The sequence below is a fragment of the Pinus tabuliformis genome, chromosome 5_1 (genome assembly GCF_031772625.1).
Source record: "Pinus tabuliformis cultivar Carrire ecotype Pingquan chromosome 5_1, CPIR1, whole genome shotgun sequence".
Classification (NCBI taxonomy): Eukaryota; Viridiplantae; Streptophyta; class Pinopsida; order Pinales; family Pinaceae; genus Pinus; species Pinus tabuliformis.
The window spans coordinates 783,054,098-783,072,643 of NC_142305.1; the positions used below are offsets into that span (position 1 = coordinate 783,054,098).

The window sequence follows — 18,546 nt, forward strand, 5'->3', positions numbered from 1 at the left end:
GTTGACCAGAGATACCCACTTATCATTAAGTATCTCTTATGATTAGCCAATGGAGATGATCTTAAAGTTGACCAGAGATATGTATGATCTCTTTCTGAGAATCAAAATTAGATAGGGATCTAATTCCAGAAGTGGATTTAGATTTGGCCCCACTTTACCATGGATCCCATTTTATTATCCCCACTGATGAATAATGGCTGCACTGTTCTGAGAATTACGTTTTTTAAGAGGTTAATATACTGAGCACCTGTCACTGTAAAACACCTGAATTTTACCCATTGACCTCGCTGGTCGAATTCTAACATATTCCTCAAACATAAAATCCTATAAGAATGTCCAAACATTTTGATATATATATATATAAACAGCCACTAAAACTGAGTACACAAGAAACAAAAAGATTGTAAATGATGCTGGTTATTTTGTTGTACTTATCAACTCTGTTGTAGCAGAACAACTTTCAGAAAGTTTGATGAAACTGTAGAATCCACCCACTAAAATTACTAACCAGTAATTCTTTCGGAGCAAAACCCTAACAAATAATTATTTGTTTGACAGACCAGATTACAAGAGCGTGACTATTTCTCTCTATCTTTTCGATCAGTTTGTATTCCACACAGTTCGTTTTGTTTGTAAATGATAAAAGGAGTGGAAAGGCCGGTGTCTCCACTCCATAAAAGGTCTTTCCATTCCATATTGTAAATAAATAAATTTGTACAAATAAATTGTTATTGAACTGAGAGGCTTATTGTACAGCTCAGTATGATTGAGCTGAGATGCTTATTCTATAGTTCAGTATGATTGATTGAGTTAAGAGGCTCATTCTATAATCTAGTATGATTAGCCCAGTATGATATGTAACCACATCAAAGTTGAAATTTTGCTCATTTTAACTAAAATAAAATAAAAAATTCCACTTAAAAAAATTAAATCCTTTCAACTTATATTAAATCTTTATTTAAAATAACTCTATAAAATTTTTATTTAAAAATACTTTTAAATACAAACAAAAAAAGGTAATTATAAAGTAAAATGAAAATTGCTAGATAAATTTGATCTTCAACCATTTCTTTTGACCGATGGATCAGAAAGGATCACATCTCACTGTAACATCTCCACTTACAACTCATAAAATAACGATTTTTTTTCGACACATTAATGGTAATCCTATTCAAGTACACAGTTGGCACAAATTTCTGATGTAAAAACGTATCGTTATTACTCACAATATCCTCTTGCAACAAATATCCTCACCAAGGTTAAATTTAATCCATTATGCTTCTTGTAATTTAATCTATTAAGCTATATATATATATATATATTTATTTTAAAGGAATGAAGGATTTTTATATTAATAAAAGTTGGATTATGAACCAGAACTTTTACTCAAAATCTCATAAAAAATTTTGAGATAATCCATTCGAAATATTTGTCAACTCTAGAGTTGCAAATCCTTCTTATACCAAATATATGACCACTATAAACTTGACAAAAAGGCCTAAGTAAAAAGTGGAATTTACATAATAGCAATAAAAAACACGGAGATGAAAATACAATATACACTACTTAGAAACTCAAACCTTACCAACAACCTTTACCAACATCATCAGGCCCCCTCGAGCTATGAGTTCTCTTCCTTTCCAAAGAAACATTAGAAAAAACTCTTCCCAAGTCGCCTATGTGTTTCCAGTCTTAATGATGTCCAATGCAAAAACCCAATCACAAAGAGAATAAACCTCCTCACACAGACCTTCCAACAATTACTCCATATTTGTGTGGGTCCTGAGTAACTTGGCCTCCACAAAGAGCTGAAATGAACATCTTTGCTTTTCAACCATATCCTCCAATTGTTGAATAGAGCCTAAGAGCATTTGAGCTGCATCCAACAACCTGTCAAGCAACATGATGGTGTTAACATTATCCAAAGGTGTCAACCCAACACTCAATGAGTTAACACTGTATTAAGAATTCTCCCCACTCCTAGATCAACATGAATTAAAGGAGCTTGTATAAACTAGAAGGCTAGATGATTCAATAAATAGGATATCTTGCCACAAGCCAAAATGCACGAATATTTCTAGGGCCATCACAAAGACCTCCAAAGAACAGAGAATAGATAACTGATACCACAGGATGACAAAATTAATTCCATCTCATTGCACACTACACTAAACTCTGCAACATATCCCACCATGAACAAATTAAATAGACAATATGCCCATCATCGAAGAAGGTTAATAATCCATGCCACTTATAAACAACATTAAGACACCGGGAAGGAGCCTTGAGGATCTATGGCCAGGAAAAAAAGGTTATTGGATCATGAGGCCCTTCCACTTTTGGAGATGAGTCAAGGAACATAATGTGTTGGAGGAAGACGACCGCATGAATTTTATCAATAATGATTGTATTAATTGGGAATAATTATTCCTTGGGATTCCAAACATAGTTAAGGAATGGTGAAAACGAAAAAACTAAGGTGTAAGTGCACCTTCATAATCCAATCATAGTTAAGGAATTGGGAAATTTCTAAAACAATGATTCATTTCAAATCTGCTTTCACTCAAAGTCGAACCTTTACAGCTAAAGTGTCTGCCACAGAATTCAAATGCCTACACCTGGAAGAGATCTAATTGCTCAAATTAAGAGAATTTTTTGAAGCATGGGAGAAGAATAGCATATCACTTCTTAGCCTTGGTCATTTGTGAGATGACAAACATTGAATCTCCGAAAACTAATAGACAAGTAATATTCTTCGCAATAGCTATTTCCAAACATTTCCATAAGGCGAGATACTAAGCTTGATTGTTTGTGGCTAGGCCAAAGTCCCCATGCAGATTATGATACAATAAAACACCTCTGGCTCTTGCCTCCCCAGACTATGTATTATTAGGCTTTATAAGTTTTACATTTTAATCCATCAAGAAAAATGAATTCTGTCATATTTTAGTTTGACCTATCTTTTAAAGTGGATGAAATAATAAAAATTATTATACATATTTTAATTTTTTAAGATTAATTTAATAAAAAAAATTATATATTAATTTTTATTTAAATTGTTATATTATTTTTAATGTTATTAATATTTTTATTTTATATTTTTCCTTTTATCATATAATTAATATTATATATTCTAATATCATCTTCAAAATTATTTTATAATTTAATAATATTTCATATTATTCATCCTCCATTTATATATTAAATAGTTATTTATCTTATATTTTACTTAATGATAATCATACCTTTAATGTTTTATGTTATTTATTTTTTCTTTATTTTATATTTTAAATAATTATTCATCTACCATTTATATATAAAATAGTTATTTATATGATGATTATATTTTAATCACTTGATCATAATTATAATATTACAAGTTATTTTCTTTCTCTTTATCTTATACTTTAAATATTTAATTATAACTATATTTAGTAATAAAATCATTTTGTAAAAATATATTTAAAAATTTATTCTAAATTGAAGAAAATATATAATAAATTTTTACTTATCCCAAATGTACTAAACATCTATTTATTAAATATTATCTTTAAAATATAATTTTTTAATCAATCTTTTTAATCATAAAAATTTTCATATACCAAAAATTTATTTCTTCTAAGATTAAATAAAATTAATTAAATAAATTTGTAACATTATTATTACGGTATTAAATTAAAATATGAATTTAAAATAGAAAATTTGAAATGGAAATCCTTAACAATTGTTACATCATTAAAAATTGTGTAATATTTCATATTATTCATTTCCATTATATTAAATAATTATTTATCTTATACTTATATTTTAATTAGTGAATCATAATCATACTTTTAATGTTTCATGTTATTTTATATTTTAAATAATTGTTCATCTTCCATTTATATATAAAATAGTTTTTTTTTAGAATGGAAAAATCGTAATCTTTCATTATGTGGAAAAATTACATGTAGTAGATGCCCAAGGCATATGCAAGTGCTGTTGGCATTGTTTAGAGAAACCTGTACATATTCAGTATGTTTGTCTATATATCATCAAAAAATATATACATAGATTTTTGGATAAAACTAAGAAAAAGCAGTGAAAATGTATATATTTAGGGCCTTTCCACCCTATGGTAATCCTTATCTATATATGGCCTGTGGTGATATTGATAGAAATCTGCTCCCATCTGTTCAGAGATCATCCACAAGCCTCGAGGTAGTAGTGAGCCCTCCTTGGAAAGCCTGTCAGCATCTTCATTATATTCCCTGTATATATGATGACAAGAGACTGTGTTAAACACTACTTTGAAATTGTTGACTTCATCCAAAATATTTCGAAGTGAAATAGCATGACAATGATTTTTATTGTTGAACCAGTTGATAATAATTTTTGAATCCCCATAGATTTGAATGGTAGAGAAATCATGAGCTAGTGCAAAGTGGAGCAGATGTCTGAGGGTGATAAGCTCGACATAATTGTTTGTTCCCTCCCCTAGTCCTAATTGGACCTTATAGAAATGCTTATCAGAGATATATAATATGAAACCCCCTCCGCATCCATGTGTTTGGGCTGCTCCATTGAAGAAAGCCCATGGCCTAGTTTTGTCAATCCGTCCGGGGGCATAGGTTCTACGAATGTGGGAATTTGCATCTTCAGGGATGTCATGATAGGATGCCACAACCTTGGTAATGATGAGAGGCCATCGGACAGTTGCATCATTGAAAATTATATGATTTCGGATGAGCCATATAGTCCAACAGATGATGAGAGGAAGGCATTTTTTTTTTAGCCCTGGTGTGCTACGTTCTAATTGCTCCATGCTTCTAGAATAGTGGGACCCTGCCATGCATTCTGTATAGAGAGATGTTGTGTTGTAGTTTGCCAAAATTGGGCGATTGTCAAACAGAGAAAAAACAAATGCTCGTTGGTTTGAAAGTCTTGTTTGCATAATACGCATCAGATCAGGCCATGTATGGATCTGTGCAATAGGGCTTTGCCTGTGGGGGTTTTATTACTTAATACACTCCACATGAAAAGGTGCACTCACGGAGGAGTTTTCATTTTCCAGATCTGTTGCCACCATTATTTTGTATGTTCAGGTTTGTGATCCAAGAGAAGGTGGGTGTAGCCCATCTTTGGGGTATATTTCCCATGCTCAATTAGTATCCATACTAGTTCATCTGGATCGTCATTTATACACACATGAGCTTCAAACAATGTCGTTAGATAAGTTTCCCATGGCTGTTGCCATTGAATAGGAATGCCCACTTCAGGGGCTGACCTCTATTTATGTTTGATGATAACATTGCGCTCACGATCAGCAATATGTGCAATCACTGTGGTATCTCTATGATGAAGATATTGAATCAGTTCAGGTGGCAGCTGATACCTGTTTCCCCCTCCCCCATCCATGGGTCAATACCAATGCGTATAGAGTTACCATTGTTTATGCGCCATGCCAAACCAAATCTGATGAAAGGCAAAGTTTGTAGGATTGATTTCCATACTATAGAGATGCCCAAACGAGGCCAGTCTGGTAGGCGAACCCAGTCCAATATTTGTTGGGGAGGGACAGGCCAAGAACAGAGTGATTTGAATGTGAACCCACAAAGGGAGGGTGAGATCGCAGGTTATAAGGGTGAGGGGGAGCCAAGGGAGAAAAGGATGGGGAGGAGGATGCCTCTGGAGTTAGGGAAGGGGAAGTAGTGGAATAAACTAGGTGATGGGAGAGAAGGGGGTAGGGAATAGATGAGGGAGAGGTGGATCGATCTTGTACAGATGTATTATGTTGATGATGTGAAAAAAATGCATAAGTAGAAGATAGAGCAGGGAGCGAGGGGAGAGAAATACCCGAAGCACGAGCCGCTTCAACTACTACCCTGGCTCGAGTTAGAGGTGGAGATAGGGGTCGCGAGGAGTAGCCTGTAGATTGCAAGACTGGCTGAGTTGGGGTCACCTTTCGAGATGGAATGGGTACCGCTGATGGTGCCTTCCTGGGGATGTCTGAGGTATCCCTTCCATTACCATCCTCCTTTTCCATAGCTTCTTCCAGGGGTTTTTGGACCAATGGGCATCCCTTATATAGATTCCCGACCTTGTGGCAGTGTCGGCATCTAAATGGCACCCCCTCGTAATCAAGAATTTGAACCCTAGTGAAGTTATGCCATTGTAGAGTAATTTTTTCCTCCAGGCCCTCCCGAGTATCCAGATGCACCAGAATGCAAGCTAGGGTTCGATTTTTGGACTGTATTATGGATTTGTCGTAATCCAAGAAGGTGCCGAGGGTATTCCCAATTCGCACGAACACTTCTTCTGACCAGTACTAGAGGGGTAAACCTGATAGCCATACCCATAAAGGTCTAGCTCCTATTTATTCTCTTTCTGGATTGAAGAGAGGGCTCCATCTTTTGAGCAGCACAGGAGCCATTTCGATATGCCAATATCGTGCGAGTGCCATGTTTGTGTATTCTTCAAGGGAAAAATGAAGTGCAAACCATCCTCGAGGGAGGATCTGTACATCCGGGAGCTGTATGAATATCTGCCCCCAGATCTCTTTAACCCACAACCCCAATCGCTCTATCGTGTAGGTTCTTCCATGAACCCTACCCACCAGGACTTTCCCTGCCTTGTCGGCCACTTCACCCATGGTGAGTCCTTCCCCGAATTTGATGGTGTAGTCCTTGCCAGATGCCTTGACGCACCTTATTTTCCTCTTTCCTATTCTCAGCATAGTAGGGTGATCCTGCAACGGATCCGAGGGGCTTTTTGCTTCTGGATGAGGCTCCACCAACCTTGCTCGAATTACCGGAGTGTCGAAACAACCAGAAGGAGGAGCTGAGCCCTGAGTCGCCGCGCAATAGACGGGAGTGCCATGGGTCTTCAGTGCCTCTGGTGCCGTATCAGTATCGTTACCTGGACGAGATGGGGGGTTTTTGGAGAAGCAGTGATCTGCAGGGGGAGAGGGGTCGAAAAGAGGGGACGAGCAGGCGGCCAAAAGGTTTAGGGTTCCAGGAGACAACAACGGACAGTCTAGGGCAGGTGAGTCAATGGAGAGAGTCCCAATGTGAAGGGTGGAGGCCGTAAGCCTGGGGAGGGAGACAACCAGCGACGGGTTCGAGCAAGACGATGCTGAGGATGGAACGGGTGCCGATTTAGGGTTAGGGTTACAGAAAATAGACTGCTCCGGGTAAGGGTCCGGCGAATAATCCACGACGTCCAGCTCCATTCCTTCCATGTTGAGCCTAGGAATGATAGGCAGTTACCATCAACAGTTGGGAGCACATGCAAACAAGGGCAGCGGGTTGCGGAGGTAGCCTCGGAAGTTATGGTGCCTGCGGCTAATCGTAATCAGAGTTGTGGCTAGGGTAAGAATAGTAAGAGCTACAGCACGCCATCCTCCACCCTCCCATTTATATATAAAATAGTTATTTATATAATGCTTATATTTTAATTACTTAATCATAATTATAACTTTAATTTACATGTTATTCACTTTTTCTTGATCTTATACTTTAAATATTTTATTATAACCATATTTAATGAATAAAACTTTAATTTTGTAAAAATATATTAAAAAATATTCCAAATTGAAAAAATTATATCATAAACTTTTACTCATCCTAAATCTATTAAATATTTTCTTTAAAATATAAACCGTTAATTAATATTTTTTCTCATAAAAATAATTCATATACCAAATAATTATTTTTTCTCATATTTAAATAAATAAATTTACATTATTATCATTATACCAAATTAAAATATAAATTTAAAATAGCAAATTTGAAATGAAAATCTTTAACCATTTTTACATCATCAAAAATTGGGCCTTCAAAAGTTCATTATCAAAAATTTACACACAAATTCGATTTCTTCCCATGAATGTAAATTTGATTTTTTTTGTACTTGAAAGATGTAAGAATGAATCTACTCTAATATAATTTAACCAAATAGATCCATTTTAACATAAACTTAGAAGGATCCAATTTTTTCAAGTGCAATTTTTTATGAGCCTACATTATTTAAATGTTTTGTATAGTTATTTAATTTTTTTTTTAGTTTTTTAATTTTTATTTTTGCGGATATAGAAAAATTTCAACTTTAATGACAGATTATTAGTGTTACACATCATACTAACCTATAAAATAAACTCGTCGAACTTAATAAAAAAAATATAATTTAAAAAATATATATATATTCTACATTAACATAATTTATAAATCACAAAAATACTTTTGTAAAAGTTAGTGTAATTTATAAGTCACAAAAATACTTTTGTAAAATACTTTAATCAATTTAAACATAATAATCCTATTCCATTCCATTGAAATCACCAAAATATAAGTCACAAAAGTACTGTTGTAGAATGCTTTAATCACTGTCACATAATAATAATAATCATATTCCATTCCATTAAAATGCAAAACTCAGTTTATAGGATCCGATTTTCGTATACATCAAAATCATGGTTCTCTCTACTGTATTTGTTCCCTGTAACACCCAGAGAAATAGCGGTTCTGAGGAAGAGGGATATTTATTGATTGTAGAATGTATCTAAGTATTTTTTTAGATGGTATATTTTTAGAATATTTTGAAATCTGATAATTCAGAAATGTAAATTGCTTGACTTTTCTCTATCAAATTTAAGAATATTTCTTTTTTAATTTTTAAATTCCAAAATATTCCCTGAACCCTAAATTAACCTAAATTCACCAACTTTCCTTTTGCATGAATCTATTACTTTTCATCAACAGGCCCAAACGAATATGCAGGATGCATGATTTCATTGATGCTTCTCTGAGTGCAGTCCATGGGTAGCCCTAAAAGGGCAAGTGTTTTATCCCAGACTTGGAGACATTTATCAGTATTGGCAGCTTCTCCAGAAACTTTAGCTTGCTTGCAATTGGAACTGTAATATATACATCCGGCTGACTGGCCTTCCCGTCGAACCTCTCCTGCAGTGGCACAAAACAGGACACTTCTTGCACCTGTGCCACATATAAAACTAAGCTTATATTTCAATAAATAAACCAACCATTTAACACTAGGTTCAAAATATCAATAAAAATAAAAATTTTAAAATTATTAACGTAGCATTTTGTTTTGTTTTGGTGTGATCTAGACGAGTGTGATCACCAAAAACAATTTAGATATCACTATGAATGACTACTCAAACCACATGCAATCATCTCAAAACTTACATAACCTAACAAATCAAAAATATTAATCTATAAATGATTTTCCACCTAAACACAACCTCCAACACATTAATAACGTACCTTCTGCAGCATCGAATTTCCAAAAAACTATGACTACTCAAACCACATGCAATCATCTCAAAACTTACATAACCTAACAAACCAAAAATATTAATCTATAAATGATTTTCCACCTAAACACAACCTCCAACACATTAATAGCGTACCTTCTGCAACATCGAATTTCCAAAAAACTATAAACGACTACTCAAACCACATGCAATCATCTCAAAACTTACCTAACCTAACAAACCAAAAATATTAATCTATAAATAATTTTCCACCTAAACACAACCTCCAACACATTAATAACGTACCTTCTGCAGCATCGAATTTCCAAAAAGACTTTGCGCTGTAGCTAGGGACAGCTCCCATCTAGAGTGATGGTACCACTATTGTTATAATTTGTTTTGAAGAAAATGGTGATCACAGAAAATAGAATATGGGAAAGTTCTGAAAGGAATAGCAGATTACCACAATATTTGTGCCGACGATCCCTGGATTAACAGCCATCACTTGGACTGCTGCTTCTCTACGAAGTTTGCTCGACAGAACTCCCAGGAACATCAACTGCAAGAATTTATGTAAATTATCATATGCTTTATGAGATGATGTAAACAGTAATTCTTATTCTTATTTCAATTGCGGATTCTATATATTTGATGAACAATTTTTATTTTAATTGACTATGAATAAAGTCAACTATATAGTGATATTTATAATATATATCAGATTATAGATTTTATGAGCAAAACCTAATTTTACGGGAATTGTAGACTTTCCTTATACCATTGAGAGTCAAGACTTTGCCCATGCCATTGACGTTGTTAATAGAAGTTTTGTTTTTTAAATTTATCATCAAAATACAAATGGCTGATCAAAATTACTTTTCTAATAATTATTAGTTGATTTTAGGTTTTTTTTTAAACATACTTTTTTACAATGTATTATAAAGATTATATAAAACCAGGTTAGATGCAATTATGAATTTACCAAGTGACGAAAGGATTAAAATTTTTGTGATCTAAATCTGTTTTAGAGTAATTTTTTTTTATCCCTTTTCATAGTTGATCTATCTAAAATTAAAATAAATCTAAATTAATTTTATATGATTTTGTAAAAGTCTATGTTTATATGATCTTGTAAAAGTTTATGTTAAAAAAATAAACTGATTTTATACTATTTTTATAATACATCTAATTTATATGGTGTATGTTTAGAAAAATAAAAAACTCAATAGTCAAAATGAATGTTACGTTTTGTGTTTTGTTTATTTGTTTCATGGTTAAGTGGGTTTAATGGTTAAGAGCATGTATTTTCTCTTAAGAAGTTATAGGTTCAAAACCATAGGGGTTAGAGTATGTATGGGGTTTTATACACCAATTTAGTGTTTGACTTGGCCCTGACTTGACAGACTTAGCAGTCAGTCAAACACCAAATTTGGTGTCTGGCTTAATCTTGATCTTAAAATTATCTTCCTATGTCTCAAACACCTATTTATTGTCTGGCTTGACCTGACCTTAAAATTACATAATAATAATAATAATATAATTAGCCGACTCACCTACTATATTGCCAACTCACATGCTATGTTACTGGAGCTTGAGATTAAAATCACAGAAATTGCCAATTTTAATTGAATGAAAAGGGAGTGAATCTGAAGTTATAAAGATTCTTACATGAGCAAGTTTACTTGCAGCATAAGCGGTGAAACTGTTATAATCTTTCTGCTTAAACTCTCTACTCAGATACTCAGAGTCCACCACTGCGCAGTGATGAGCCTGCAATTCCATTAACAGAATCCATTTGTTGGCTTAAAAGAAAAAAGATGAGTATGGATCCACCCGAACCCAGATGCAGTGATAATAATAAAAAAAATTCAAGATACAAAGCCGAGGGTAATGTAAGAAACACTAGGAATTATAAATATATTTCACATTAATTAGTTCATGTTGTAAGCCAAGCCTAATGTTTAAGCCAAAAAACACTGTACTTCTCCATTTTAAATAAGTTCATGAGGTAAGGTCAGAAAAAAACAATTGTACTTGTATATTCGCTCAGTTAATTACCACAGAGTTGACATTTACTATTCGTGAAGGAGATCCTCTCATTAGAGAAGGCAGGAGGAGGATTGATAGGAGTGCAGGTCCCATATGGTTAACTTGCATGTGCTGCTCAAACCCATCCTTGGAGAACTTCTGTGGCTCTGATATAAACAATTAATTTAACCCACTTGTCACTTCTCCGAAGTATCTTAGTAAACATTTTTTATGGAGGAAATTCAAGAACCAAAGCTCACCACCCATCAAGAAGATCCCAGCATTGTTGATTAGAATATGAAGGGGAATCTCACGCAATAACCAATTATCAGCAAAGGATCGTACAGAAGCTAACGAGAGAAGATCCAGCTCCATGACCTGCTGTTTCACATGTAACACCATTAAATAGTTAGTCAGCTCAAGTTCAAAATGGCTATGACCTGTAAAATTAAATAGGCCCAACAGCAGATATGGTATTGATTCTTATAGTTTCACATGGTATATTTGTTAACTTTAGATAGCAAAATCATTAGCCATTTTTCAAAAAATCATTTAAAATAGCCTTACTTTAAAGTTTTTGGTCAATTTTCTCAGAAATTAGGTGGGCAGTTAGAATTACATTACAAGGTTGAGCTATGTACTTTATCAAATCTCAAGATTTTTGGAGGAATAAATCTATTTATATATTGGAAAAAACATTATTGTATCATCCAATTCCAGTAAAAAAAAAAAACTTAGAAGAATTAAACATAGCCAATGTGAATTTGACTTGAATTAATATCAGCATATGTTGAGATTTGTTCGGGGCCATGTCAAAATCCCAGAATTAAAAATAGCCAATGTGAACTTAACTTGAATTAATATCAACATATGTTGAGATTTGTTCATGGCCATGTCAAAATCCCAGCAGTGCAAAATATTATCATAAAAGCACCGTTAATGGACATATTACAAGATGACATGACGCAGAGAATTCACCAAGATGAGTGTCTTTCTGGGCATATCAAAACAGCTAAGAATCTAGACTTCTTACGGTTGTGTTTTAATAGATTGTTACAATGAAGAAATCTATAACATACAGTTTATAAGTATTGATGCCTATGAATTCAGATGCATGCAGATGGAATGCTTATAAAGAGAAAAAAATCATATATTTACTCTACATCTATCAACAGAGGATTCCCATTTTCTTTTCTCTGATTCTCTTGCCATTCCTGGACAAGCTCTGAAGCCATCCTTGTGTTACGACAGGCCATGACAACATGGGCACCTACCATTGCAAGTTTCCTGTGACATGTCCATCAGAAAAAGGGGGTTAAAATTTTCTTTACTGGAAACTCACTCCATTGACATTAACCACATGACTGGGAAAAAACAATAGCCCAAATGAAATTTATCCCCCACCTTGCGGTATGGAGTCCAATTCCACTGGTTGGACCAGTAACGATGCAGGAGAAACCAGTAAGGTCTGGAAGAGTAGGATCTGCGGGCAGATGGGAAGCAAGAATCTTCTGACACAATACATCCTTTGCTACCTCCCATATGCCATTCATCCACACCTTCATATTCATCATCCTCACTGCTCACTCCTCAAATATTAACCCCCCTTAGGATATTAACCAGACTGAGATATCTGTGCCCTTAAAATGATTTAAATATAAGTGCACAAGGACACACTAGGACTATAGTCAGGACAACCTTTGAGTGTAGGGGACAGTAGGCATGCTAGGAAGGTACCCAGCAATCTTTCTTGTCTGCCAATTCCCAAATATCAATGCATTGCATCCTTCATAAACATGCCTTATGGACAAGTTCACTGCATCCCAAGAGAAACACACGTCAATTTTACAACATTAAACACTCATCCCAAGCACCCACCACAACATCAAAAACTTATCGTTCTTATGTTTTGTCTATTCTCACCTGTCAAGCTCAGATGCTTTGACAAGAAAATAATCATTATCAATTGCAATTTGCATGTGCATTTTTCCATAGTTTTTGAATTCATGCGTTTTGTCATGAAGAAGTTAAAAAAATCTTTAAAAACTCAGTGCCCAAAGCATTGACTCTCACAGTCAAATCAGATTTCTTAAATATACCAACTTGGAATTCTCACTTTTCATCAAAGATTGCTAGGATCTGCTCTCAGTGCCCAAAGCATTGACTCTCACAGCGAAATCTGATTTCTTAAATATACCAACTTGGAATTCTCACTTTTCATCAAAAGATTGCTAGGATCTGCTAACTTTTCTTAGATAGCATAAATATACCCTGAATATATACTAATTAATAGGTAGTTACCAAGATTATGAGAGAATCCATTTAAACGCAGTTAACTACAAATATATTATTGTGGTTTTTCATTTAAAACAAAAAACTTTAACCTGAGTTCAAAGTCACTTCTGCATGTTAGACCCATATTTCATTTTTGGCCATTGCTTTCATGAGTTTTCAGAAATCCTCAGGGTGAATTTGACATATTTCTTCAAAACGAAAAAGAATCATTCCATCTGGATTTCTATGGTAGATCTAGAGAAATGTTGAAAATGTAATGGATATGAGGGAATCGTGATTTTATAGAGTTGAGACATTTTGAATGGATATGAGCGATTAGAGTTAGAGATATTTTGAAAATCTAATAATATGAGTGAAATTAAAAAGTTTTTTATACTTGCAGATTTCGGAATACTTCGAATTTTTTAACTTTGTCAATTAAAATTTTAAAATATTTTAAAATCCATTATAGAATGAAATGTTTTAGCTGTAATTTTTTATCTTAACAGAGGCCATAGTTGAAAATTAAATAAGCGTTAGATCCATGATATATATATATATATATATATATATATATATATATATATATAAAACATTTAAAACTAATTGTTAAATAATATTAATTTTATTTTAAAATATTTGATAAAAATTATATATATTAAATTTATTTTTAATTATAAATAATGTTTACAAATATATATTTTTTATTTTATTATTATTAATTTGGTTTCTTGTGGAAGGTTTCTTATTTCAACTTTAGATGGATGGGATATGTTGATTTTTATTTTTATTTTTTTAATTTACGATCTAGATTGATTCTCAAGGGAATTAGATTCGTCTCAAATGGCTCCCCCACCAATTTCTTAGGATTTGAGATTATTCCAATTCTAATAAGTTCATATTCTAATTAAATGGATAAATTAATATATAAGCGAATTTTATTTAGCAAAATGGTGTATTTTACAATAAGATTTGTAATTCCTTTTTTTTCTCAAGTTAATTAGATTCCAATTTCCTAGGGATTTGAGATTATTCAAATTCTAATAAGTTCATAGTCTAATTAGATGGGGAAATTAATATATAAGAAAATTTTATTTAACAAAATGGTCCATTTTACAATAAAATGTGTAATTTTTTTTCTCTCAAGTTAAAGTTGACCCATAACCTTTTCATACATGCTTGATCAGGTAAATGTGTGCATTGGTAAGACATTCTTAGTGTTGCATTAGTTTTTTTTATTATACTTATGAAGCCTTCCACTATATCAACCACATTAATATTTTTAATCTGGTTGTACTGGTTTAATTGAATTCAATATTATTCTATTTAAAAAAAAAAACAAAACAAAACAAAACAAAAAAAAACAAAAAACAAAAAACAAAATGATAATAATAATAATAATAAATATATTAATTTACTAATTTAATAACTAATTTTTAACTGCTAAATCTGGAATTGGATGATGCATCTTTGCTATTTAAACATTTGGATCGATTGATTTTTTCACTTTTTTCATGAGGATGAACCACATTAGATGGTTCGAAACCTAGACCAACAACTTATGATGTGATTAATCCGAAAAACATTATCAAAAAAAGAATTTATGTTAGTTTAAAAGTTATGATGAAGTGTTCTTATAAAACATATGGCATAATATCCATAGCATTTAGTTTCTAAAATAAAAACAATTATAAGAATACTAGAGAGGAATCACTTATAACCAAAGTTTTATTTTTTTTCGTCGTCATTTTCAACAAATTTACTTCATTTTAAATATGTAAAAATGATATGTACTTTCAAGTAATATCAATGTTCTCTATGAAATTGAAAGCTTTCAAGCCAATAAACCTTGATTGCAATTCTCATAAAACTTTGATAACGCTTATGAAAAAGATCCTGGAGCTTCCCAAAAATGGCCAAAATAGTTGGATCATATTTAGTGTTAAGAGTTAGTTTACACAAAAAGATGCTCATAAGGTAATGAAGCTTCTCACTGCAAATTAGAGTTTTCTTGCATGGACCTGAGTAGTGAATCGCCTCAATTTCTACTTTCTATTTATGGTAGGATGTATTATTAGGTTATATAAACCATAGAAGAATAAGAAAAGAGGGTTATTCAGTTAGTTGTAAAGAAGTGTTGTAGCGACTACAACCACCCTCCAAAATTTTGGTGAGCATGCAAATTTCGGAGCCTACCTTGGATCCTATGATTGTTCATCCTTGGTCACTTGTTGGTAAGCTGATGATCTCAACCTTCCCCTCCTTGATCTTAAGAGTTGTTCATGTTCTCACCTTTATCCAGCATGTGTCACCTTTGGGCATAGGAGTTGTTGTTTGGCATACAAAGGGAATGATGTTTTGCTTCAAGGGAATTGTGTGTGTATGAGTAGTTGTCCTCACATAGACATGTTTCACACTCACTTCACGCACTCTTGTCATGAAGGTTGTTGCATCAAGAAAAGTATATCTTATGCATTCAAGATGGTCTACGTTGTGTCACTAAGTGTCCATGTGCAATCACAATCGAGCCCTTTCACTGTTTACATCTATGTCACTGATATCACACTTAGCCGTTTCTGAAGCAACCTAGCGTCATCCAGCTTCCCAGAACTTTGCACTTTTCCTTTGCAACCATCAAGCTTCCTCCCTTACCTGCTGAAACCCCACAGTGCGCAGAGACCCAAACATCCCATGGCATCCAAAACTACATAGTGATTTCCTCCAGTGTCCTTCCCCAGTCGGAACCCACTATCAACAAAAACTGTGTAGTATTGCCTCTTAGTTGCTCGGGCTACACTGCACTCAGAAATTGCACAGAGGTGTCCTCCCAGGACCCCACCCCACAGCAGTGTCCTGTGCCTCAAAATTGTGCAGTGTTGTCCAAGTTGCCTTGTCTGTCTTGCATTCATAAATTGTAGAGTTGGGCCTCCCAGGGCTTCGTCCTAGTAGCAGTCACTGCCCATTGAAACTGTGTTGATATATAGATCACCCCCAAGGAGTCTATGAGAAGGACCAAGAGACTAAGTAATGGAAAAATCAGGACCACATGAAAAATCCGTCGGATACATGATCATCTCGAGGGTAAGTATGGTAAGTAAAGAACACCTTTCGAAGTACACCTCTTAGTTGAGTTTGCAGGACATCTTGTCATTTCCATATCATCCTATCCTCAGTAACATGCATGTGCACACAAAAGTCATTTCATGTGTCTCATCTACATTTCTTTCTTCCTTTTCACTTGTTTGTCCAACTGTCATCTTTGGCATGTTGATTGCTATGTCATGCTTGCGACATTGTTCTAGCGATGTTGAAGGTTTGTGTTTGAGTTGTGTTCTCTATGTAAACATATATCTCTCTCACACACACATGATGTTGTAAGCATTGTCGCGCAAGTGTCGCCACTGTTATAGACATTTTTGTGCCCTGCAACCCCAAGCATGAAATGTCCATAAACCAAGGGCTCCTAAGTCCCTAAAAGTGTTGTTCTAACCCCTAAAGGAACAAGGTCAACAGATTACAGCTTCTCCCAGAAGTTCTCCATGAAAAACTACTCAGAATTGGTCAAAACAGGATCATTGCAGCTGCTCCATTAGCTAGGTGCGTTGCATCTCACCCAAATGCATTGTGAGGGTGCGTTGCATTTCAAAAGTCCCTTCTGTGGGGTGCGATGGGTGAGAAATGACAAATGGCAGTGTCATTCCGCGAGGTGGAGAGGAAATGGAAGCTTCCAGAATCTTCTCCTGTGACACTTGCCTCACTGAATTCGACCAAGGATGAGTAAGAGACCCTCAGTCTCCAAGTGGAAGCCAGAACTGTCAGAGAGAAGACACTAATCAAATCACAAGCTGACTCATCCCCCTTACAGATATCTATATATGGATCCCTCATCCCAGAGATCCGGGGGCTGGAATTTGCATATTGTAAGGAATTGTTGTTGGTTTCTAGAGACAAAACATCAGATTGTTGGGTGATCTAAGCTTTGTTTGAGGTGAAGAGGGGCTTCTTTGCTGGGAGGTTGATGTTGGGTCAGAACAACCGGTTGTAACTCCTCCTGGATCTTTTCTTGTTTTATCAATAAAAGCTATTTGAGTTTTCCTCCATGCTTTTGTATCATTGATGCTTGTTACATTTGTATGGTCAATTTCCATCTGATCCTAGATTGTTTATGAATATAGATCCATGTCTTTGTATAGTGATATGCTTCTATGATCTTACAGGTACTTTGTGAAGCTGGGCGTGCAACGGAGCAGGTAGCTGGGGACTATCAAAGAAGAGAGGGATCGAATCAAAGGATTAGCGCAAGACAGAGGTCGGTCCTTCTATTCCTCTCTATCTATAATTCATAAAGGAAAAACATAAGTAGCTTTTCTCTGTTTGTTTCTAAGGCATCTATCACACCTTAGTGGGATAGAGAAGTTCTATATAGACACTTTTCCCTGTAACAAAATGGCGACTCCACTGGGGAGATAATTAGTTTGTTTGTTTATCATTCTTTGTTGTCTATTTCATAAACTTACAAGTAGCATTCAAACTGCATTTGCCATAACAAATGCAAAGTAGACAACTGCTACTTCAATCCATCTACTGGATCTGTTTATGATTTAAACAACTAATTTACAAACTATCTGATTGCCCTTATGATAGCTCTTAGATCCTCCTTAGATCTACCCCTGATTGTTGAGTTACTGATTGCTTTTTACTCGGCCAAAAACCAAGAACTAAACTGCAAACTGTGACCCGGAGACCGAACAGAGTCTCGTTTCTGGCCCAGCGCAGGTACTGTTCAGAGATTCTGAATTTCAGCGCACTTCCCGAGTGGGCAACCTGCGTTGCATTTCAGATTCTCTGTGTTACAGGTGCACTGATCAGACTGGCTCTGTGCAGTTGTGGTTTCTGTGGATCATTCTTTCCAGTTCTATTCCTGAATTTTGCTGCCTGTGATCAGTATATGTCTGTTTGAAACCCCTTTTCCTTGTTGTTATTCCGCCTCC

At 34.4% G+C, this 18,546-nt stretch overlaps 1 protein-coding gene across 5 annotated transcripts; it reads right to left on the reverse strand.

Moving 5' to 3' along the window:
* Window positions 1-8,370: 8,370 nt before the first annotated feature.
* LOC149167279 (dehydrogenase/reductase SDR family member FEY-like) lies at window positions 8,371-13,035 on the reverse strand. Of its 5 annotated transcripts, none has more exons than XM_089431493.1 (8): window positions 12,686-13,035; window positions 12,440-12,568; window positions 11,542-11,659; window positions 11,312-11,448; window positions 10,922-11,023; window positions 9,717-9,812; window positions 9,560-9,617; window positions 8,371-8,972 (listed from the first exon to the last, which is right to left on the reverse strand). In XM_089431493.1, exons 2-8 carry the CDS (start codon window positions 12,491-12,493, stop codon window positions 8,722-8,724), a joined length of 816 nt encoding a protein of 271 aa, XP_089287619.1. In that variant the 5' UTR covers window positions 12,494-12,568; window positions 12,686-13,035; the 3' UTR covers window positions 8,371-8,721. The 5 variants fall into 5 exon arrangements, with proteins under 5 accessions (XP_089287619.1, XP_089287617.1, XP_089287616.1 ...); XM_089431491.1 differs by having other exon boundaries at window positions 11,542-11,662; XM_089431488.1 differs by having other exon boundaries at window positions 8,377-8,972; window positions 11,542-11,662; window positions 12,445-12,568; window positions 12,686-13,029.
* Between the last annotated feature and the right edge of the window lie 5,511 nt (window positions 13,036-18,546).